Source organism: Megascapheus bottae, chromosome 13, assembly GCF_031878675.1.
Source record: "Megascapheus bottae isolate mThoBot1 chromosome 13, mThoBot2.hap1, whole genome shotgun sequence".
Classification (NCBI taxonomy): Eukaryota; Metazoa; Chordata; class Mammalia; order Rodentia; family Geomyidae; genus Megascapheus; species Megascapheus bottae.
The window spans coordinates 59,039,289-59,061,511 of record NC_143521.1 but is presented as its reverse complement, the minus strand read 5'-3'; the positions used below and the strand labels follow the sequence as shown (position 1 = coordinate 59,061,511).

General features: G+C 47.6%; 1 protein-coding gene across 1 annotated transcript in view; it reads left to right on the top strand.

Annotated features, from left to right (window-relative positions):
- Htt (huntingtin) overlaps nt 1-22,223 on the top strand; it is a 111,560-nt gene that overhangs the window by 66,973 nt on the left and 22,364 nt on the right. The window contains exons 34-50 of the mRNA XM_090343888.1: nt 194-249; nt 1,926-2,074; nt 5,691-5,827; nt 7,206-7,322; nt 9,443-9,565; nt 9,792-10,027; nt 10,810-10,952; nt 12,880-13,087; nt 15,332-15,470; nt 16,022-16,201; nt 16,307-16,483; nt 16,719-16,795; nt 17,207-17,345; nt 17,649-17,771; nt 19,812-20,025; nt 20,388-20,533; nt 21,544-21,721. Of these exons, the coding sequence (XP_090200014.1) occupies nt 194-249; nt 1,926-2,074; nt 5,691-5,827; nt 7,206-7,322; nt 9,443-9,565; nt 9,792-10,027; nt 10,810-10,952; nt 12,880-13,087; nt 15,332-15,470; nt 16,022-16,201; nt 16,307-16,483; nt 16,719-16,795; nt 17,207-17,345; nt 17,649-17,771; nt 19,812-20,025; nt 20,388-20,533; nt 21,544-21,721 (2,542 nt within the window). The remainder of the gene's footprint in view (nt 1-193; nt 250-1,925; nt 2,075-5,690; nt 5,828-7,205; nt 7,323-9,442; nt 9,566-9,791; nt 10,028-10,809; nt 10,953-12,879; nt 13,088-15,331; nt 15,471-16,021; nt 16,202-16,306; nt 16,484-16,718; nt 16,796-17,206; nt 17,346-17,648; nt 17,772-19,811; nt 20,026-20,387; nt 20,534-21,543; nt 21,722-22,223) is intronic.

Below are 22,223 nucleotides of genomic sequence, written 5' to 3'. Positions count from 1 at the left end.
GCACTCCCAGTCCCAACTTGGTTTTAAAAGGAAAAGGACTTTTGGAAGTTCTCTGTAGTTACTGCTGTTACACTGGATTTGAATTCTTGATTATCTAAGGTCAAAATTTACACAGATAAACAGGAAGAAAAGACACTTTTCTTTTTACATCGTTATTTTATTATTTATGGGAAACTTTTTTTCTGAATTATAGGTGTTCATTGGATTTGTGTTGAAACAATTTGAATACATTGAAGTAGGCCAATTCAGGTAATTGTATTTTGTTATTAGAGTTCTATCATTGTATTCTTTTTTCCTTTAATGGAAATACTAGACTTCCTTCTTTTAAAAGTGAACAAAAACTATTTAAGACAGGTTTAGGAGTAGTTCTGTATCTGGTAATTACATATGTTCCCAGGTTTTACTTCATATCTCAAATTTTAATGATGACTTCTCCTGGTAGGTTATGCGGTTTTGGTGTTTTGTTAATTTGTTTGTTTTGATCTGGGGCTTAAACTCAGGGGTTGGGAACTATCCCTGAGCCTCTTTGTGCCCAAGGCAAGCACTCTACCACTTGAGCCTCAGCGCTACTTCTAGCTTTTTCTGAGATTGTTGAGGATAAGAGTCTCCTGGACTTCGCTGCCCTGAGCTGGCTTTCAGCTGGGAACCTCAGATCTCAGCCTCTTCTGAGTGGTTAGCATGACAGGTGTGACCACTTGCGCTTGCTCAGGACTGTTTCTAAGAGAAAGCTTTCTGTTTGTTGTTCTTTTGTGTTTGTGCCAGCATCAGGGCTTGAACTCTGCCTTGAGCTCTAGCTTGGCTTTCACTCAAGGCCAGTATTCTACCATTTGAGCCATATGTCAAGTTCTAGCCTTTTGCTGGTTACTTGGAGGTAAGATTATTTATTTCCAGTCTCTCTGCCCAGGGTTGGCTTTTTTTTTTTTTTTTGGCCAGTCCTGGGCTTGAGCTCAGGGCCTGAGCACTGTCCTTGGACTTTCTCAAGGCTAGAGCTCCACCACTTGAGCCTCAGCACCACTACTGGTTTTTTTTTTCTATGTATGTGGTACCGAGGAATCGAACCTGGGTCTTCGTGCATGCTTAGGCAAGCACTCTACCACCAGGCCAAACTCTCAGCCCCAGGGTTGGCTTTGAACCAAAATCCTCAGGTCATCCTCCTGAGTAGCTAGGATGACAAATGTGAGCCACTGACCGTTTGGCCAGACACCTTTTCTTTTTTGCCAATCCTAGCCCTTGAACTCAGGGCCTGAGTACTGTCCTTGGGCTTTTTCAAGGCTAGCACTCTACCAGTTGAGCTGCAGCACCACTTGAGGCCTTTTCTATGTATGTGGTACCTAGGGATTGAACCCGGGTCTTCGTGCATGCTAGGCAAGCACTCTACCACTAGGACAAGCTCCTGGCCCTCTGAAAGCGTTTTTGAGGTAAACTTTTGGCAAATGTAATGGTTATTCACCTAGTAACTGCAGCTTTTCCTTGCTAGACATTAGCTCTTGAATGCGTTTTGCAGTGCCTGTTACAGGTGTATAATTATCAAAGATCTCAATTCTTTATTTTCTGAAGAAGTTTATGAAAAGCGTTCTTGACAGTGTCTCATACCTAGGTCTTACTCTGATTATGTGAAACCTTGTGTGGTTTTAGGCATGGTACTTTTCTTCTAAGTCTAGGTTTGTTCGGGAGTAAAGAGGAAGAATTAGGAAGATTCTATCTGCTGGGCACCCAGGGCTATCAGGCGCCTTCTACTTGCCCCAGTCATGTTTTCCATATGCATAGAGCCAGGACACTGTTACAAGTACAGAATTAAATTAGGTTGTTGAGTCTATTCTTTAACTCAGAATTCTTGACGTTGAATCTTCAGTTATTTTATGGTTTTCGTACTGATCATGTGTCTTAATAATAAGAATTGTCTAAATGGCTGTTTTTGTTTCCAGGGAATCAGAGGCAATTATTCCAAACATCTTTTTCTTCCTGGTATTACTGTCTTATGAGCGCTACCATTCAAAACAGATCATTGGAATCCCTAAAATCATTCAGCTCTGTGATGGCATCATGGCCAGTGGGAGGAAGGCTGTAACACATGGTAACGGGACACGCCTTTCCCTGTCTTCAGTGTCATGATGTGCCCAACCGTGTTAGTCTTCTTCCACCCACTTTCAACTCTGCCAGTGCCCTTTCTGTGTGTGTGTGTGCGTGCGCGCGCGCGTGTGTGCATGTGTGCACATACCAGTTAGAGATGTTTAAAATGATGCTTACATACAAAACACATGAAACCGATTATTAAGATACAGATAGAGTCAGGTACCGGGTGGCTCATATTTGTAATCTTAGCTACTCAGGAAGCTGAGATCTGAGGATCATGGTTCAAAGCCAACCTGGGCAGGAAAGTCCAAAAGATTTATCTGCCATTAACCACCAAAGCTAAGTTAAAAAGGAGTTTAAGCTGTAGAGCACTAACCTGGAGCAGAGATGCTCAGGGAAAGCACCTAGGCCCAGTTCAACCCAAGGACCAGCACTTTAAAAAAAAAAAAAAAAGATAGATTCTGAATATAAATGCCCTTGTTTTTAATATGTATGAGGGGAAGGGGAGAGAATGAGAGCACAAAATTTGTAGATATTTAATTTATTTAGGGAGATGTTGTCAAATCTAGATTTTCCCACTTATTACACAGGCTCTATCATTGAGCTACATTGAGCTACAAACCCAGACTCAGAAATTTTCAAATCCGGTTTGACATAAATCGATTTTGTTTTCTATTTTTACTGATATTTGAGGGATAATAGAACTTGATTCAGTTTTATGTTGCCAGACTCCTGGGGGTGTGTGTGATAAATATTCAATTAAGTCTTTTAATGATAAATCCACATATAGTCTATACATAAGTACACTGCACATGTAAGTAAAAGACTGGCAAAGCAGGCCTACTGGAAAAGCAGAAAGCCTTTTGCACGCTGCCACCTCATTCTAGCACCTTCCTTATGATGATGTCAGCATCAGTAGACTATTTCCTGATCGAACCACATGGTTGGCCAGTATTTAAATAGTCCCTTCAGCCTGTGGAACAAGGTGGTGTGTATTTTAAGGATATATTATAAACCTCCTTTTTTTTTTTTTTTTTTGTAACTTTTTTTTTTTTTTTTGGTCACTCGTGGGGCTTGAACTCTGGGCCTGGGTCCTGTCCTTGAGCTCTTCCATTCAAACCTAGCACTCTGTCCCTTGAGCCACAGCGCCACTTCTGGTTTTTCATTGGTTAATTGGAGATGAGAGTCTCCTAGACTTCTGTGCTCAAGCTGGCTTTGAACCTCCATCCTCAGATCTCATCCTCCTGAGTAGCTAGGATTACTGGTCTGAGCCACCAGTGCCCAGTTTTTTTAACCTTTTTTTTTTTTTCTTCCAAGTCCCGGGGCTTGAACTCAGGGCCTGAGCACTGTCCTTGGGCTTCTCAAGGGTAGTGCTCTACCACTTGAGCCACAGCACTATTTCTGGCTTTTTCTATGTATGTACCAAGGAATTCAACCTGGTTGTTTGTACATGCTAGGCAAGCACTCTACCACTAGGCCAAACTCCTGGTCCCTTTTTTGAACTTACGAGTGCGTGTGTGTGTGTGTGTGTGTGTGTGTGTGTGTGTGTGTGTGTGAGTGAGATGGGGTTTGAACTCGACTTGGGTGCTGTCCCTGAGCTCTTCAGGTCAAGGCTACCAACCTGCCCCTTGAGCCACATCTGGTTTTCTTGAGATTAATTGGAGATAAAAGTCTCAGGGATCTAAGTGCCGGGCCGGCATTGAACTGTGATCCTCACTCTCAGCCTCCTAAGTAGCTAGGATTGCAGGCGTCAGCTCCGGCACCCAGCTTTGAATTTGCTTTTTTGTTTGTTTTGTTTTTGCCGATCCTGGGTCTTGAACTCAGGGTTTCAGCACTGTCTTTGGACACTTTTTACTCAAGGCTTGAGCTCTACCACTTGAGCCACAGCACCACTCCTGGCTTTTTCTGTGTATGTGGTACTGAGGAATTGAACCCAGGGCTTTGTGCGTGCTAGGCAAGCACTCCACCACTAGGCTATGCTCCCATCCCTTGTTTTGAACTGACCTTCCAGCATCTCCTTGTTGTCCCTTACAACTTTGCCAGGAATTAGGAGATTTTTCACATTTGGTAGGGAAATATCTGAAGACCCTTGTAGACTGCCACCTGTGAGGGTGGCACTGCCACATAGAGCTTCCTCCTGGGACTCTTGGCCATCTAGAGCAAGGTCAACCGTTGTGTCCTTGTGGCACCTCATTACATGTAAAAATGCATGTTACTGACAAGGGTATGTGTGAGTGTGCCAGGGTTTTCGTGGGTCAGAGTGTCTGTGTGTGTACATTTTGGGCAATGTTTACATTGCCGGTAGAAACGTGTATCCATGTCACTGAGGGCCTGCGAGTGTGCATGCACATCACCAAGCACTGAGCATCTGACTCTACGTGTGTGTGTGGCAGAATGTCAGAGAATATAGTGTGCAATACCACCAGAGGGAATGTGAGGTGCTGCTGAGTCAGAATGTGTTGTGTGAAATTCAAGGTGTTTCCTTGATAGTTTTTTCTCGGGTTTTCTTCAAATGGCTAATGTGGTTGGACTGCTAGTTCATGCCAGGGAGAACCTTTTATGTAATGAGTAAATCGCTTTGTATTTAACACTGTACTTTAATAAAGCAGTATAATAATCTAAGATAGACTAAAATATCTTCTATAGGAAAAGTATTGGTTGTCTTTCTAAGTAAATCAGATAGATTATGAATTATACCATGTTACTATTTTGCTTATTTTTCAAATAGGACTTTGTGCCACAGCTCTACTTCTGGCTTTTTTTTTTTTTTTTTGCCAGTCTTGGGGCCTGAACTCAGGGCCTGAGCGCTGTACTTGGGCTTTGTCAAGGCTAGAGCTCTACCACTTGAGCCACAGCACCATTTCTGGCTTTTTCTGTGTATGTGGTGCTGAAGAATCAAACTTGGTCTTCGTGCATGCTAGGCAAGCACTCTACCACGAGGCCAAACTTTCAGCGCCGCCCCCCCCTTTTTTTTTTTAATTTTTTGCTATTTAAATTGGAGTCTCAAAGACTTTCCTGCCCAGGCTAGCTTTGAACCAAGATCCTCAGATCTCAACCTCTTAAGTAGCTAGAATTGGTGTGAGCCCCTAGGACCTATCTTTGAGTTACCTTTTTCAGCAGTTATATTGTATTCGTTATAGAATCTTAGTTTTCTTTTTCTTATTTATTTTTTGGTGGGTCAGGGGGCTTGAACTCGGCCTAGGCACTGTCCTTGAAGCTCAGGGCTACCGCCCTACCCTTGAGCCAAGCCCCATTTCCTGATTTCAATAGGTTAATTGGAGATAAGAGTCTCGGGTCCTTTTGTGCCCAGGCTGGCTTTGAACCTTGATCCTCAGATCTCAACCTCCTGAGTAGCTAGGATGACAGGTGTGAGCCAACACCCAGCTTCTTTTTCTTATTTTCTTACCTTTACAAAATGTGTCAGTGTGCAGAGAAGGACTTTGACCTTCCACAACAATATCAAGATAGTTTTATAAGACTTACTGATAATCTTAATTCATCCTTTATTATAAACCAAATAAAAGTTTTCTTTTGACAATGCGATGAAGCTGTTGAGAACTGCCCCCTCAATGCAATCTTCTTGTAAAGCCATATTACGTTCCCTTTTGTGCCCATAGCCATACCAGCTCTGCAGCCCATCGTTCATGACCTCTTTGTGTTAAGGGGCACAAATAAGGCGGATGCAGGCAAAGAGCTTGAAACACAGAAGGAAGTGGTGGTGTCGATGCTGTTGAGGCTTGTCCAGTACCATCAGGTAAGAGGCAAGAAGGGCTGTGGCCCCGTGCATCGCGGGGAGGAAGTGCTGGGGGTCCTGCGGATTCTGTGGTGGACGCGCTTTGAGCTACCATCTGGCTGAGGACTGAGAAGATGCCAGTGAGTGGTTGGAGGAGGAGGAGGAGTGGCTCTGCAGAAGGATCCCGGCCCCGGAGGCCACTGATACCTTGCCAGCAGTAAACCATCATTCAGGAGTCCCCGCCCCCGCATCGAATTTTAAAACGTTTCATAGTAGTCTAAAAGTAGAAGTCTAGCTGCCTTAAGTTTTCTGTTTTTTGAAACTTATACTTTTGCCTAACACTCACTTATTTATTAGTCAGTTCGTTTTAGCTGTCAGCCTTTGAGTCTTTATAAAACTGTAAGGTCCTCTCAATACAAACAGTACTTTGTGCATTGGTGAATTTTGCATTGCTATTTTGTTCAATTTGTATAGCATTATATACCTAATGCCTTAATTAAGCTACGTGGTTCCAATAACAATCAATGACATAAAGTGGTGTGAGAGTGTGCAGCTGCCCCTGGCCAGCGCAGCAGGGCCAGCAGTGCCATGGAGACGATGGTAGTAGCCATATCCATTTGGCAAGGTCTCAGCAGTTCTTGTTGAGACTCCATGACCTTCATAAAATGAAGGGACAACACATTCTTACGTGATGTAAGTTCTGTTCCTGGCCTCTGAAGAGAGAAGTCAGCTGTGGAGATTTGGTAAAATTTGTATGTGTTCTATACCATTTACATTTTAGAAGTCAGGCATCAGTAAACTTCTTTTGTAAACCAGTAGGTAATAAGCATGACCAGCTTCTCAAGCCCTGTGGTCTCTGTTGAGTGCAGAAGGCAGACATGATAGCACGACTGCGTTCCAACAACACATTCCTTATAAAAGTAGCCACAGGCTTGCCATCCCTTGTTACCAGACCACCGCCAGGTTATATATTATATGTACCTTTGAGTTGAAATTGTGTTAGTAAGCGTGTGCTAAGCCCTGTGCAACTCTGGAAATAAATGGTCCTTAGTAGTATACTTTTGCAAAAACAAAAGAAATGGAATTAATGTACACAAGAATACTGAGACATCTAGAGTGGTGGGTGCCTCACAAAATTTACAGTAACTTTCCTAAGAGCTGCTGAGTGCCTACACATGCGCCTCAGACGGGGCGAGTTACGCAGCCCCGTAGAGCAGCTTGCAGCAGCTGCTTGCGCTTTCTTCTCGTGTCTCCACGTTTGCGTGGCTGTCGGTGGGGACTGCATCTGATTGAAATGCAGAGCCTTCCAGCCCTGTGGGGTCGGGTGGGCGTGGACTTGTGGGAGCGGGAAGACTGTGGGGCAGAGAGGTTTCCTAATGGTATACAAATGCTCTTGCAGGTGCTGGAGATGTTTATCCTTGTCCTGCAGCAGTGCCACAAGGAGAACGAGGACAAGTGGAAACGCTTATCTCGGCAGGTCGCCGATGTCATTCTGCCCATGCTAGCCAAGCAGCAGGTTTGTCCCTGGCCCTGGTTTGCTGTCATGTAGTGAGTGTGTCCTCTGGAAATGTAGTAGGTTGTGATTCTCAACTCATAATAGACTCATGCTTTGATGATAGCATGACCACAATTTGAGCACAAAGCCCCGAGCGTGTTGAGCTTTCTTGCTCCTGGACGGCACACTTAACACTGGAGCCACAACTCCAGCCCAGCTCTTTGCTGGTTCACGGAGATGGAGTCCCTTGGGCTTTTCTGTCTAGGCTGGCTTCAAATTGTGATCGTATAGGTCCCAGTCTCCTGAGGAGGATGACAGGCATGAAGCATTGGCTCCTACCGTAGATGAATTTCTTCTCCCATTATAACCCACTCGGGTTGACTTTGAAAACAACATCTAGTAACAGTATTTTAGTAGTTGCCCTCCCTTTTTTTTGTGGGTCTTGAGGCTTGAACTCGTCCTGGGCAAGGTCCCTGAGCTCTTCAGCTCACGGCTGCCACCCTACCCCCGGGCCTGGGCATTGTTCCTGAGCTCTTCAGTTGGGTGGTTTTATTCCTGAGATGAACACAGACTCTGGAGGGAGGTGCGGGATGAGCAGAGAGGTCTACAGGAGTCCACCCCATGGTAGAGTGCAGTCACCATTAGCGGCATCTTCGGACACAGTAAAAAAAAAAGTAGGGCCAGAAGATACGGGGAAAGGTATTGAAGTAACTTCAGGGTGCCTGTGGAGGTGCTGTGGATGATGGAACGTGGAGACTGGGGCCAGGGACTCCTGGAGAGCCTGGTCTGTCTGCTCCATGGATGCACCTTGTAAGAGTGAGACTGTCCTCTAGACATGGTTTCAGAGAGGGCGGCAGGAGGTGGCAGGTGGAGCTGGATGAGGCGATGCTGCTGGCGTCCACTCGATCAGGTTTCTTAGGGACCAGAGAGAAGCCCATGGAGGAGAGACAGAGAAAGCAGAACCCCTTTGGGGGCAGATGTGAGGAACCTCAAATGTGGGGTTCCTAAAGCCAAGCATAGAAAAGACCTTCCATGGAGGAGCAAGGAGGCAAATGTAAGAGTCCTGAGCTCTTGGCTGGCATTGCCATGTCTGGAGCACTAGTACAGGGTTTTGGGGAAGCAGACTGAGCCAGATTTCAGCAGGAAGAGGACACTGGAAAGAGATGTACTAAATGAGGGGCTGGGCGTGTGGCCTAGCGGTAGGGTGCTTGCCTAGCTTGCGCAAGCCCTGGGTTTAATTCCTTGGTGCCACATACACAGAAAAGGCCTGAAGTGGTGCTGTGGTTTACATGGTAGGGTGCTAGCCCTGAGAAAGTTCAAGGACAGTGTCCAGGCCTTGAGTTCAAGCCCTAGGACTGGCAAGGAAGTGGGGGGGAGGGAGAGGGACAGGGAGAGGGAGGTATTACATGAGGAAACAGAGGTGGATGGAGTGGAGAGCAGTTGTCAGAATCGCCCTGAAAGCCACCTGGGTGAGTGGAAGATGGTGTTCACTGCAGACACAGTGGATTCAGGAGGAAGAGGAGGTGGCCCTGGTGCTGGAGGAAGCTCGTCTCCGGGTATTTGTTTACCAAGTGTTACCCTCCGCTGTAACACAAAGGGGGAAGTAGAATGAGAGCCATGATCCCAGGGGGATGGTTAGCTGTTGTGCTATAGTCCTTTTACAAGTAACCGATTTTAGCAGTTGTAGAGGCATGGCTCCGTGGGTTAGCCAATGAGCAAAAGCTTCAGAAACGAGCTTCAGCCTGTGGACAAGAAACACTAATAGATTTTGCAGGCACTTTTGGGAATTGTCCATTGTGTTGTGAAGAGAAAAGTCACACGAGACTGTAATTGTACCTTGGGTTAAACCCACCCATGGTGGCACTTGTGTGTATTTGAATCTTTTGTAGAAAGGCTTCCATTGTGGACTAAAAGACCCCTCAGGTCATGGCTCAGGTCGTGTAGTGCTTGAGGATCTGAGCTTAGTCTCCAGTACCGTGGAAAAAGGAGAAGAAAGGAGGGAGAGGATGAAGGACTGAGGGGAAAAAGGGAGAAGTGCGGCTAGTAGAGTTGTTCACCTGACGAGGGGAGGGTGTTGCGGCCGTGGTGGGCGCCCTGCCGGCCGTGGCTTGCGTGGGAAAGCTGCTGTTGTGGTTCCGCAGGTGCGCGTTGATTCTCATGAAGCCCTCGGCGTGCTGGACGCCTTGTTTGAGGTCCTGGCCCCGTCTTCTCTCCGTCCTGTGGACATGCTTTTGCGGAGTATGTTTGTCACCCCAAGTACCATGGTGAGTCCCACCTGGTGTTCCCAGGGAGGCAGGGAGGGAGGGATCGTCCTCAGAAGCCCTCCTCCCCGTCTCAGCAGCCACTGGGGCTGCTGCTGTGACGGTGCTCGGAGAACCAGGGGTGCGGGGCCTGCTGGTGGAGCAGGAAGTTCATCTTCTGTGAAACGGACCGCCTGGGAATTGTAGCTTTTTCTTTCAGTATGTAAGCTCTGTCTTTTCTTTCTTTCAGGCTTCTGTGAGCACTGTTCAGCTGTGGATATCTGGAATCTTAGCCATTCTGAGGGTTCTCATTTCCCAGTCAACCGAAGATATCGTTCTTTCTCGTATTCAGGAGCTCTCCTTCTCTCCCTACTTAATCTCCTGTCCAGTAATTAACCGCTTAAGACAGGGGGACAGTAGCTCAACAATAGGAGAACACAGTGAAAGGAAACAGGGAAAGAGCTTGCCAGAAGAAATATTCTCCAGGTATGTGTTCTGTCTACCACTGTAATGTACAGCTTTGGGGAAGTTACGTAGTGACTGCGGATAATTCTGAGAGCCAGAGTGGAGACATAGCTTGAATGGTAGAGTGCCCATGCCAATGGTGAGCAGAAAAAGCCAAGTGGGAACGCAAGGTCCTGAGCCCAGCTTCAGTGCCAGCACAAAAGGAAAATCAACACACACATCTATTCATCACCTGGCATTTTGAAGGTGGTATGATTACTTTCATTGCGTAAGTGAGAGGCAGTCGCCGAATCAGAAGTGACGGTGATGGAGGCAGCACCAGGGGCTCATAGCCGCAATTTTAGCTGCTCAGGAGACTGAGATTTAAGGATTGTGGTTCAGAGCCAACTCGGGCTGAGAATCTTATCTGCAAACAACCTGAAAGTGGAGGGATGGCTCAAGTGGTAGATCACCAGCATTGAGGGAAGAAGCTAAGGAACAGTGCTCAGACCCTGAGCTTGAATCTAGATCCTCACGCGCCTGTGTGTGCACGCCCACACGCACACACACACGATGGTAATGAAACATTCACTACTACTTTTTTTGCTGTACCTTAGCTTTACTTTTACCCCAATTTACTGTGTTTATGTCACCTAGATACTTGGCTTAAATCTTCTCACTGTCACCCTCTCGCTGTGACAGCTGCCTGTTGACCGTCAGCCTCGCCCTGCCTCTCTTGGAAGGCTCTGTGATGGCTCCTGTCCACTGTCACTCACTCCCCGTGCCAGCCACCTGCTCATTGTCGGCCTTCTCTCTCCCCGCAGGTTTCTGCTGCAGCTGGCTGGTGTTCTTCTAGAGGACATAGTTACAAAACAGCTGAAAGTGGAGATGAGTGAGCAGCAGCACACTTTCTACTGCCAGGAGCTGGGCACACTGCTCATGTGCCTCGTCCACATCTTCAAGTCTGGTAGGTGACACGGCGGAGTCTTCATGGTGCTTCAGTGTCGTCTCTCCTACACCATGCTCCCTTAAGATACAGGCACTGGGCTGGGAATGGGCCCAGTGGTGGAGCGTTTGCCTCGCGAGCAGGAGCCTGGGTTCAGTTCCTCAGTACAGATGCACAGAAAAAGTCAGAAGTGATGCTATGGCTTAAGTGGCCAAGTCCGGGCCTTGAGCAAAAAGAAGTTCATGGTCAGGGCACAGGCCCTGAGTTCAAGGCTTAATGAGTTTGGCCTAGTGGTAGAGTGCTCTCCTAGAATGGATGAAGAAGCCCCGGGTTTGATTCCTTCACATACAGAAAAGGGCAGAAGTGGTGCTGTGTCTCAAGTAATGGAGTTTTAGTCTTAAGAAAGCCCAAGGACAGTGCTTAGACCCTGAGTTCAAGTCTGGGACTGGCAAGGAATAAAGAAAGAAAAGCGGACTGTGCTGCCTGGTGGAAGCTCTTCTCAGTTCACTGTGACATTTGGAGACACTTTGCTGATGACAAGCGTAAATCTGAAATCATGTTGTCCAACAGTCGCACTTGTGGAAATACCCCAGAACAGAGGCAGAGGGAAAAGAACACTTGTGTGTTGAATGAGCTGCTGTTCATAACAGCGCTTGTTACTCACAGTGGCTAACGTGGTGACACAAGTCTGGTGTCTACTGGCGGGACAATGGATATACAAGAGCTCACATGTAAACCAGCACTGGTGGCTCACGTCTGTAATCCTAGCTACTCAGCAGGTGAGGTCTGAAGATCTTGGTTCGAAGCCAGCTTGGGCAGGAAAGTTTATGAAACTCTTATCTTCAGTTAACTACCAAAAAAAAGCCAGAAGTAGAGCTGTGGCTCAGTGGCAGAGCACTAGCATTGACCAAAAGAAGCTCTGGGACAGTGCCCAGGCCCTGATATACTGGCATTAAAAACCCCACCAAAAACAGTTATAGCTGGGTGTGATGGCTTGCGTCTGTAATCCCAGCCTCTTAGAAAGCTGAGATCAGAGGAGTGCAGTTCAAAGCCAGCCCCGGCACTAATGAAGGTGAGACTCTTATCTCCACTTAACCACCAGAAAATAGGAAGTGTCACTGAGGCTTAAGGGGGTAGAGCAGTAGTCTTGAACTGAAGAGCTCAGGGACAACGCCCAGGCCCAGAGTTCAAGCCCCCTGACCGCCAAAATCCAAACAGAACAGAACAAAAAGAAAACAGTTATGATGACGTGCGGGTGCCAGTGGTTCACGCCTATATTCCTGGCTGCCCAGGAGGCTGAGGTTTCGTGGTTTAGAGTCAGGCTGGACTTGCCAATTCGAGAGAGGCTTATTTCCAGATAAGCAAAACGCCCGACATGGACGTGTGGCGCCAGTGGTTGATTGCCAGGCGTGGTGACAAATGCTTCTTGAACTTTCATTTTGGAATTAGTGTGTGATAAGACATGGAATTCCTTATGGCTCAGGAACAGAAGAAGTACACGTTCTGATTTGAAAAGTAGATGGCATTGTTTGGCTTATGTGATAATATTTAAATTTTCAGAATGACAATCACTAAAAAAAACCTGTTGTGGTCTTCTGTGTTCTGTGACCTGTGACGTTGTGGTGGCTGCCTCCTGAAGTGCAACCGTGTCCAGGCTTCTGTGGCACTGAAATTGGACTTTCTGGAGAACAGAAAGAAAGCTGAACAGCAGAGGGGAAGATCGTGGGAGAGATAGACCATGCTTTCTGGCCTGAGTCTGAGTCCAGTGTCTCTGTTTGCTTAGAAAATTGGGCTTCTCTAAAGACCAAGTGCTTGGAACATGTGGTGCTAGAAGGGGAAAGAGCTAGGCATGCGTCTCTGTCGTGATGTCTTCATGTAGCTCTCCGGTGCTAGGCTGAGACAAGCAGGAGACACCTTCCCATAATCCATTTACTTTGTTTGCTTTTAGGAACGTTCCGGAGAATCACAGCAGCTGCCACTAAACTCTTGAGTAGTGACAGTGGTGAGGGCAGCTTCTACACCCTGGCGAGCCTGAATGCCCGCGTGCGCTCCATGGTGCCCACGCACCCAGCGCTGGTACTCCTCTGGTGCCAGATCCTGCTGCTTGTCAACCACACTGACCACTGCTGGTGGGCAGAGGTGCAGCAGACACCCAAGTAGGTACATGACTCCTTCAGCCCAGAGCGCCTGCCAAGTGCTTGGCTCAAGAAGGGCCTTTTCATTTTCCACTCTTAACGAGGCTTTGTAGAATGCTGGTGGGATTATTCATCTTCCTTTCATAGGCCCTGTGTTGTAGGGAGAATGTGGTCTAACTGCTGGCATTCAGAGTAAGCAGCCTCTTTTTCAACGTGATTTCCTTGGACAAGTTCTTGACGCTGTTTCATCTTGCCTGCTGCTCTTGTCAGCGGTGATCCCTCCTGCTAGCTTCTAGGATTTAAATGAGTTCCACAGAGAGACATGTTGTAATAACTTAACTGCATTATGAGTTAAATGTGGTTCTGGTTATTCTTAGATAATGAATTTATTGTGTAGCAAATTTCACAACTGTTTGGGAATAAGAAAAACCATTCAGAAAGCCTTACTGTTAAGCTTCTGGTTGTGTATAGCTGCTTTTTTGAGTTCTCAGGCTTAAGGCTTGCTGTGTCCAGGTGCTCCCTCCCTCCCTCCCTCCCTCCCTCCGTTCTGTGTGGAGTGACAGCTGTGAGCCATGCCAAGTCCTTGCTTGGTGTGGCTTCCAGACAGCTTGAAAACCCTTCAAGCAAAAGATTTAGGTGCGCTAGTGTGGTCAGCTCTAATGCTTGGTACCAGAAAGTGGAGCTTCCGTCAGACCTTCCACTCAGCTAGACATTTGTCTATCTTCTTCATGCTCTATGTAGTCTGCAATGGAAAAAGCAATGCTGTTTCCTGTCCACACATGATCACTTTAAGGAACCTTCAGAATGTCTAGAAAATGCCCTGGGTCTGTCCCAGGACCTCAGCTCTGTGCTTCTAATGGGTGCACATACATCAGCCATAAAGCTGGTTTACATTAGACGTGGAGCCTGGGAGCCTGCATTTCTGCCAAGCTTCTGACTGGTGCTGATGCTTCTGCTTCCCAGAGCAGGCTGTAAGTGACTGGTGCCTTGATGCCACCCCGGCAGCTTGTTCAGAAGACTAATCCTACTGCTTGCTTGCTCTCCCTGCTCCCCCTAACCCCCCACTCCCCCTTTCTTTCTTTCTTGTCCTTGAGCTTAAACTCAGTGTCAGGGCACTCTCCCTGAACTTTTTTTTTTTTTTTTGGTCGGTCTTGGGGCTTGAACTCTGGGTGTTGTCCCTGAGCTCTTCAGCTCAAGGCTACCACGCTACCCCTGGACTAACCCCACTTCCCATTTTCTAGTGATTAATTGGAGATAAGAGTCTCAAGTTCTTTAGTGCCTGGGCTGGCTTTGAACTGTGATCCTCAGATCTCAGCCTCCTGAGTAGCTAGGATTATAGGGCATGAGCCACTGTACCCGGCTCAGGTTAAAAGTGGAATTGGTAACTTATTCCCAGTTTAGCTTGTCAGAAATCTGTTTTGTTCTCAGGCCAGGCAAACATTGTCACTGGAGCCAAGAGGTACCCTTATCCCTGGCTTCAAAAAAAATTTTTTTTATTTTCATCCTGGGGCTTGAACTCGAGCACCTTGGGTGCTATCTCTGAACTTTTGCTCAAGGCTAGCACTCTTATCACACAGCCCTGGAATCACAGCTCCACTTCTGACTTTTTTGGTGCTTAATTAGACATAGGAGTCTCACAGACTTTCCTGCCTGAGCTAGCTTCAAACTGCAGTCCTCTTATCTCAGACCCCTTAGTAACTTGGTTTACAGGCCTCAAGAAAGATTTCAAACATAATCCTGTAATAGGATATGCACTGGAGACACATGCACAGGGTAATGTTTTGTTTGTAACTGATGGTAAACTATAAAAGTTTTCTTATTACTATTTTTGTTATTGTCATACAAAGGGCTTACACTTCCACAAGTAAGGCAATGAGTACAGTGCTTCTTGGTCAGTGTCACTGTTATTCTGGTAGTTGACAGTAGTATGGAAGACAAGGAATTCATAATTAAACATGACCAATGTGAATTCCGAAACAGAATTGAAGCTTGCATATGAAGTTTTGTGGTGCATCTTCTCCTTCAGACGTGCACTTCTATCTTTTGCCTGCTAAGCTCCCTGTGTCTTTTTTTCATGTGCTCTGTATCATAGCCCCAGAACAGGTGACCGAATGAAAATTGTGTATTCTGCATGCACTTTATCGTGTAACACTTTGAGCCTAACTTGTGTGTTTAGGGATAAGAATCAAGCCTACCGAGGCTGTGTGTTGTGTGCATGCCGCTGCGGCCACGGACACGCCCTCAGGGCTCCATCACTTCTTGTAGGAGACACAGTCTATCTTGCACAAAGTCACTTAGCCCCCTGATGTCTGATGAGGAAGATTCTGACTCGGCAGCCCAGCTGGGAACGTGCAACAGAGAAATTGTGCGAAGGGGAGCCCTCATTCTCTTCTGCGATTACGTCGTAAGTTTGGGAATACGTTGGGCAGGCTGGCCTCGCATGGTGACACGTGGCCTCCCGGTCCTCAGACTTCCCCACAGGAGGAGAGCTGTGTTCCTTTTGTCTGGCCTTGGACCATTTTCTACTGTTGGTGGGAGCGTGGCACTACCAGCCGCCTCATAGCATGTGGTTGGAGGTCCTGCCCTATCAGACAACCACTGTATTTTTAGTGAGGCAAAGTTGACATTTGAAATGTCTTTTCTTGCCCACCTTTGGCCTTCCTGTGGCCTTTTTTGTGGTATTATTATTATTATTTGCCAGTCCTGGGCTTGAGCTCAGGGCCTGAGCTCTGTCCTTGGACTTTCTCAAGGCTAGCACTCTACCATCTGAGCCTCAGCACCACTTCCGGCTTTTTGCTATGTATGTGGGGTACCGAGGAATCGAACCCGGGTCTTCATTCTTCATGCATGCTAGGCAAGCACTCTACCACTAGGCCAAACTCCCTGCTTTTGTGGTATTATTATCTGCCTTTTGTCTTGCCTGCTTGGAAATGAGCCTCTGATTCTATTTTCCAGTGCCAGAATCTCCATGACTCAGAGCACTTAACATGGCTCATTGTGAATCACATCCAAGATCTGATCAGCCTGTCCCATGAGCCCCCAGTGCAGGACTTTATTAGTGCAATTCATCGAAATTCTGCAGCTAGTGGCCTTTTTATCCAGGCAATCCAGTCTCGTTGTGAAAATCTTTCAACTGTAAGTCTGCTAACTCTATTGCCTGTCAGCCTTCTCCATCTTACCAAAAGTGGCGTAAAGGCATGTTTAAAGTGCTTGTTTGTGTCTTCTTTCCTGGGACACTAGCCAACCGCTCTGAAGAAGACGCTGCGGTGCCTGGAGGGCATCCACCTCAGCCAGTCGGGTGCTGTGCTCACACTATGTGTGGACAGGCTGCTGGGCACCCCCTTCCGCGCGCTGGCACGCACGGCTGACACCCTGGCTTGTCGCCGGGTAGAAATGCTTCTGGCTGCCAATTTACAGGTACTCACAAAAAAGAAAGATGATAGTGATTTATATCAAAACAGCATGGCAATCAAGCCATTGGTGTGGGTCTTCTTCTCCATGAGCTTGGCCTGACAGAGCGACAGCTGGCAGGGACGTACTTGTTATTCCATGTGCGTGCTGTGCTGTGGGCAGATAGGCCAGACCATCCTGTTGTTTGTACCTGAGCATAGGGTCATGGCGGCTCCTTACTGATGTCTTCTCGTCTGTGTAGAGCAGCATGGCCCAGTTGCCGGTGGAAGAGCTGAACAGAATCCAGGAGCATCTCCAGAACACTGGGCTCGCACAAAGGTGAGCCGTGCCTTTGGGGTGCTTGTGTTTAGATGTCCAGATTGGAAGGACTTAGACTTATGCAGGAGCAAACACACAGACTTAACAAACTGACATGCTGCCTAGTCAACAGAAGTGCCACAGTGGAGAGTGGACTCTCACTGTATCTAGCCTTGAGAAAAATCCAAGGACAGTGCTCAGGCCCTGAGCTTAAGCCCAGGATTGGGGCGGGAGGGGGGGGATTAACTAGGCCTTGGATTTGCATTTAGAATGTTGGAGGGAAAGGTTTTTTTAACAAGCTGCCTCATAACTTTTGGAGCCAATTGTATTTCTTTTTTTCCTTGTATTGTTTTCTAGAACCCTAATTGGCAATGTTGAGACTAAGAGTAAAGGAGAGGTTGTACTATAGTGTCGTTTGTGTTTGTGTTTCAGACATCAAAGGCTCTATTCCCTGCTGGACAGGTTCCGGCTCTCCACTGTGCAAGATTCCCTCAGCCCCCTACCTCCGGTCACTTCCCACCCGCTGGACGGGGACGGGCACATGCCACTGGAGACGGTGATTCCAGACAAAGTTAGTGACCAGGGTCTACGTCTGTGTATGGTGCAGGGGTACTGACACCTCTGTTGAGAACCCTGGTGTCTAATGAGAAAAAAGCAGTATTGGCATGGTACTCTGGGACAGGACAGGACCGGACCGGGACTCGGCTGACTGGCACTCCTGTGGGCAAGAGGGGAAAAGGATTACTGGGCAAGTCAGAAGCTGACTGTTCCAGCCTACTAGAACAGACTGCTGATAGGCTTGGCCTGCCTCCCTGTACCTTCTACCGACCCGGGTGGCATGTTGTCATTACCTGATGCAGGTTTCTTCTTCCAGGACTGGTACCTCCGTCTGGTCAGATCACAGTGTTGGACCAAGTCAGACTCTGCGCTGCTGGAAGGTGCAGAGCTGGTGAATCGTATCCCTGCTGAAGACATGAGCGTGTTCATGGCGAGCGCGGTATGGGGCGCAGGGCCCACAACCTCTGCTTGTCGTGCCAAGTGGGGGTCTCTCACCTTCATGTGACTAGCGTAGCAGGGACTTGAGTCTAGACAGGGGTATCACACAGGTTGGGAAGTTAATTCAACAGGGAGCAGGGGGCCTCAGAGGCAAGTCAGCCTTATAGCCTTATAGCCACAGCCAGTTCTTTGTTGTGTGTATCATAATAATGAGGAAATATATTGCATTAGCATCGTGGGGCATGATTTACATAACTTACTTTTTTATTTTTTTGCCAGTTGTGGGGCTTGAACTCGGTCTGAGCACTGTCCTTGGACTTTCTCAAGGCTAGAGCTCTACTACTCTTGAGCCACAGCACCACTTCCAGCTTTTTGCTATGTGTGTGGTGCCCAGGAATTGAACCTGGGTCTTCATACATTCTGTTCTAGGCAAGCACTCTACCACTAGGCCAAACTCCTGGCCCTAAATGACTTATTTTTGAAATTGATCTTCAGTAAGCCCTCCCATGTCAACAGGGGTCTCCTGCCCTCCAGACGTAGTGAGGTGTCAGAGCGTACTGTAGAGTGGTCCAGCAGGCCTTCCTGTCCTCCAGCTCTGGCCACAGCTCCTGGGGGGAGCTGTTAGTCACTCTTTCCTTCTCAGATTGATGAGGACAAGTTGCTGATGGATGCTTGTAGGCCCCAGTCCCGGGAGGACCAATGCCAGGGAAGGAGGCCACAGGCAGCACGTGATCCAGAGGATAAGGTGGACGTCTGGTCCTTTCTCAAGTATACCAGCTACTGACTGGTTTGTCCATAAGAGTGGCTCTGAGAAAGAAAGAGGAGAATCAGCCCAAGTCAGTTTGCAGAAGTTTATTTCCTCTTAAGAGCATGCAGCAGAATTCATGTAATTAATTGGATTTTCCAAATTTGTAAGTAAGCTTTTAATAGCTTTACAGGTTTTAGCTGTAAACACGGGACCATTCACTTTGCAATATTAGTAATGAAATACAGATTTTTGAATGTTAAGTTACAATTGATGTGCTACCTGAGATAGTGGCTTCCCAAGCCCTTAAATGGTTAAAAAAAAAAAAAAAAGTGGACAATGGGGGGCACAGTGGCTCACACCTATAATCCTAGCTACTCAGGAGGCTGTTATCTGAGTATCAAGGTTCAAAGCCAGCCTGGCACTAAAGACCTGAGATTCTTATCCCCAATTAACCACTGGTAAACCGGAAGTGGTGCTGTGGCTCAAGGAGTAGGGCAAGGCCTTGAGCTGGAGAGCTCAGGGGCTGTGCCCAGGCCCAGAGTTTTAGCCCCACAACCTACACCCCCCCCCCCCAAAAAAAAAAAAAAAAAGCGGGACAGAACACAGAGTGTGTCCTATGACAGGCTCTCTCCTAGCCAAATGCTGGCATTTGTGTGTTATTATTGCCGCCTCTCTGGGCCGCTTCTGCACACCTGTCTCTAGCTCCAGGAATGGAGGCATTGCACCTATCTCATACGTGGCATGTTAGCCGTCATCATGTTAGGGTCCTCGCTTCAAATCAACCTGAGATTATAGGTTAAAAAAAATAGTTAAGAATCAAAGTGCCATAAAGACACCAGAGATATATTCTACAGAACGGATGTTAAATAGAATTGTTTATACATTTTTAGCAGACATCAAACAGTATAGTATTTTATTAATAGGAAATTCAGTTCGATTTTACCTATTTATTTCGTCTATTTATGCTCAAACGAAAGCTTCTTGCCTTGGTCTGCTGTGGTTGCTGTCATCCATGCTGTAGAGGTCTAGCTGGTTTGGGCTAATGGTCCTGGATGCGCAAAGCCCAGGGCCTTCATCTGCTGATGGCCCTACTCTCAGAGTCCCAAGAGGATTCAGACCTTTACATGCAAGTTAGTGTTTAGGTCTCTACAAGTATTCTTGAAAGCACTCCTCAAAGTACATGAATTATTACTATCTCAGAAACAATTGCATTCGTTCTGATTGTGTTTGTCTTATCTGATAGAAAGCTTAATGTTCTTCCTATTTGTCCCACCTTTAATGCTCTGATCTTAGGAGTTCAACCTAAGTCTCTTAGCTCCATGCTTAAGCCTCGGCATGAGTGAAATTGCTTGTGGCCAGAAGAGTCCCCTTTTTGAAGCAGCTCGTGCGGTGACTCTGGACCGTGTTACTAGCGTTGTTCAGCAGCTGCCTGCTGTCCATCAAGTCTTCCAGCCTTTCCTGCCCACGGAGCCCACAGCTTACTGGAGCAAGCTGAGTGATCTATTTGGTAAATTAAGTAAAAGTGTCTCCTCTTCACAAAGACGAGGGCTAGCACAGTGTGTTGCCCTTGGCAAGAATACCTTGTCACTGCTGTTGAGCTGAACCATGGGTTGCCAGACTTGGCTGGCACCAGGTCTGAGCTCTAAATTTCTTTCTGTGTGTTTGCCACTTAGCCAACCTGGACATAGTATCTCCCACCCTTTAGGAAGACTGGTTTAGAGTCAGGAGAAGCCTATCACAGCTGTGTGCAGATAGACATATGCAGATGTGCTCTGAGGCCACTGCCTGGACCTGTGTGTGTGCACACAGACTGGCCGGGCGGGGGTCTGTGTTCACAACACATCTAATCATGCAGGTCTCATGTTTCAGGGGATGCCACATCATACCAGTCCATGACCACGCTGGCGCGGGCCCTGGCACAATACCTGGTGGTGGTCTCCAAAGTGCCTGCCCATTTGCACCTTCCCCCTGAGAAGGAGAGGGACACGGTGAGGTTCGTGGTGATGACCCTCGAGGTGAGTGAGCCAAGCTCTGGGACTCGATGTTTCTGTGAGGAGTTGGCATTGACTCGTGCAAGAGTGAAACGAGAGATAGAGATCTGTGTGACCTGCTGAGTGTGTGGTCCATGGTGCATACGCCCCAGGAGGTCCGGGAGCTCATGGCCCACCTGGCTGCATAGTGAGATGCGTCTCAAAGAGCAAGTGCTCTGAGCAGTCCTTCTGTCCTCAGGTTCTCATCTGCTTAACATCCTCTCCACCTGCCCCGCCCCACACTGCTCCCCCAAAGATTGTGTGATGCATGAGCGTGCACCCCATCTAGGCCGTGTGCTGTGTTTACTTGGCTCCAGAGACAGGCCTGCACCGTGGCTGTGTTGTTGCCTGTCTGTACAGTTGCAGAAGAGGCTGGCTGAGCCACTGCTCGGAGCCACGCCCACAGGGGGAGTCTGTGAGCCCTCCTTCAAGTCTCTTCTGTGGACTAGTGGAAAGCAAACCATGTGCACAGCACAGAGTGAAAGCTACTGCCCCACCTTATCCTGTGTGAGCAGGACGAATGGAGAAATGGACCTGTATTGTCACATTCAGCTCCCATTCCAGCCCTGTCCCCATTTCCCAGATGAGGAGAATAAGATGTAGAGGCTCATTCAGCTAGGAAGTCCTAGCTGTCTCCAGAATCCACACCCCCACCTGAGCCTCATGGCTGTGCGTAAAGCAAGCCCTGTGCTGTGGGAGCCAGCAAAGAGCCTCTGGACAGAGGCCCTGCAGCCAGGAGAGGTTTCTAGAAGCGCCCACAGTGCTGCGGGTGGGACCGGCAGCCAGGATGGGGTGGTGCTGTGGCAGTGGAGAGCCTCCCACTCTGGAGAGCAGGCAGGTCAGAACTGGAGATGAGAGATGGCAGCCTGGCACAGCTGGGTGAGAGCTCCCCTGAGGAGCAGGGCCATCTGGCCTCCTAGTCTTCCCATGGTCGCCCCAGACAGCTTGGAGCCCGGGTACTGGTGGACATTCTCTGACGAAGTGCTTCCCTTTAGGCCCTGTCATGGCACTTGATGCACGAGCATATCCCGCTGAGTCTGGACCTCCAGGCCGGACTGGACTGCTGCTGCCTGGCGCTGCAGGTCCCTGGCCTCTGCAGTGCCATCTCCTCTGCAGAGTTTGTGACCCACGTCTGCTCCCTCATCCACTGTGTGCGATTCCTTCTTGAAGCTAGTAAGTCATGTGTCCGAGGATGGGACGTGTGTCCTTGCTCTGCTAAGCTGGCCCTCATCAGTGTGGCTAGTCACACAGAGTTTTACTTTGTGCCACCCATTTGCCAGCGGCGCGTTAAAGTTGGGGTGAAGAAGAGCATGCAGGTGACCTTGCCTTTAGAAAGAAGGTTCTGTCTCTTCACCTTCAGCATCTTGGCACCTTTACTGGAACTACTTTGAATTTGCTTTTCAGGTCGTTTTGTTTATATTTTGAATTCCAGCTTTCAAAAAATACTTCTGAGTTTCATGCCCTTTTGATTTCTGGTTCTAGTTGGCTGTTTTATGTTTTTTGTTCTGAATGAGTGTAAGATTAATAAGATTGCACTGAAAAGATGACTTGTTTTTTTGTTAGAGATGAAATGTGTGTTTCTATACTGCATTGTAATACTAATATGTTGTAAAATAAAAGCGACTCATTCCTTTCAACGAATCGTGTCCTCAACTAGGGTCATTGGCCAAAAAAT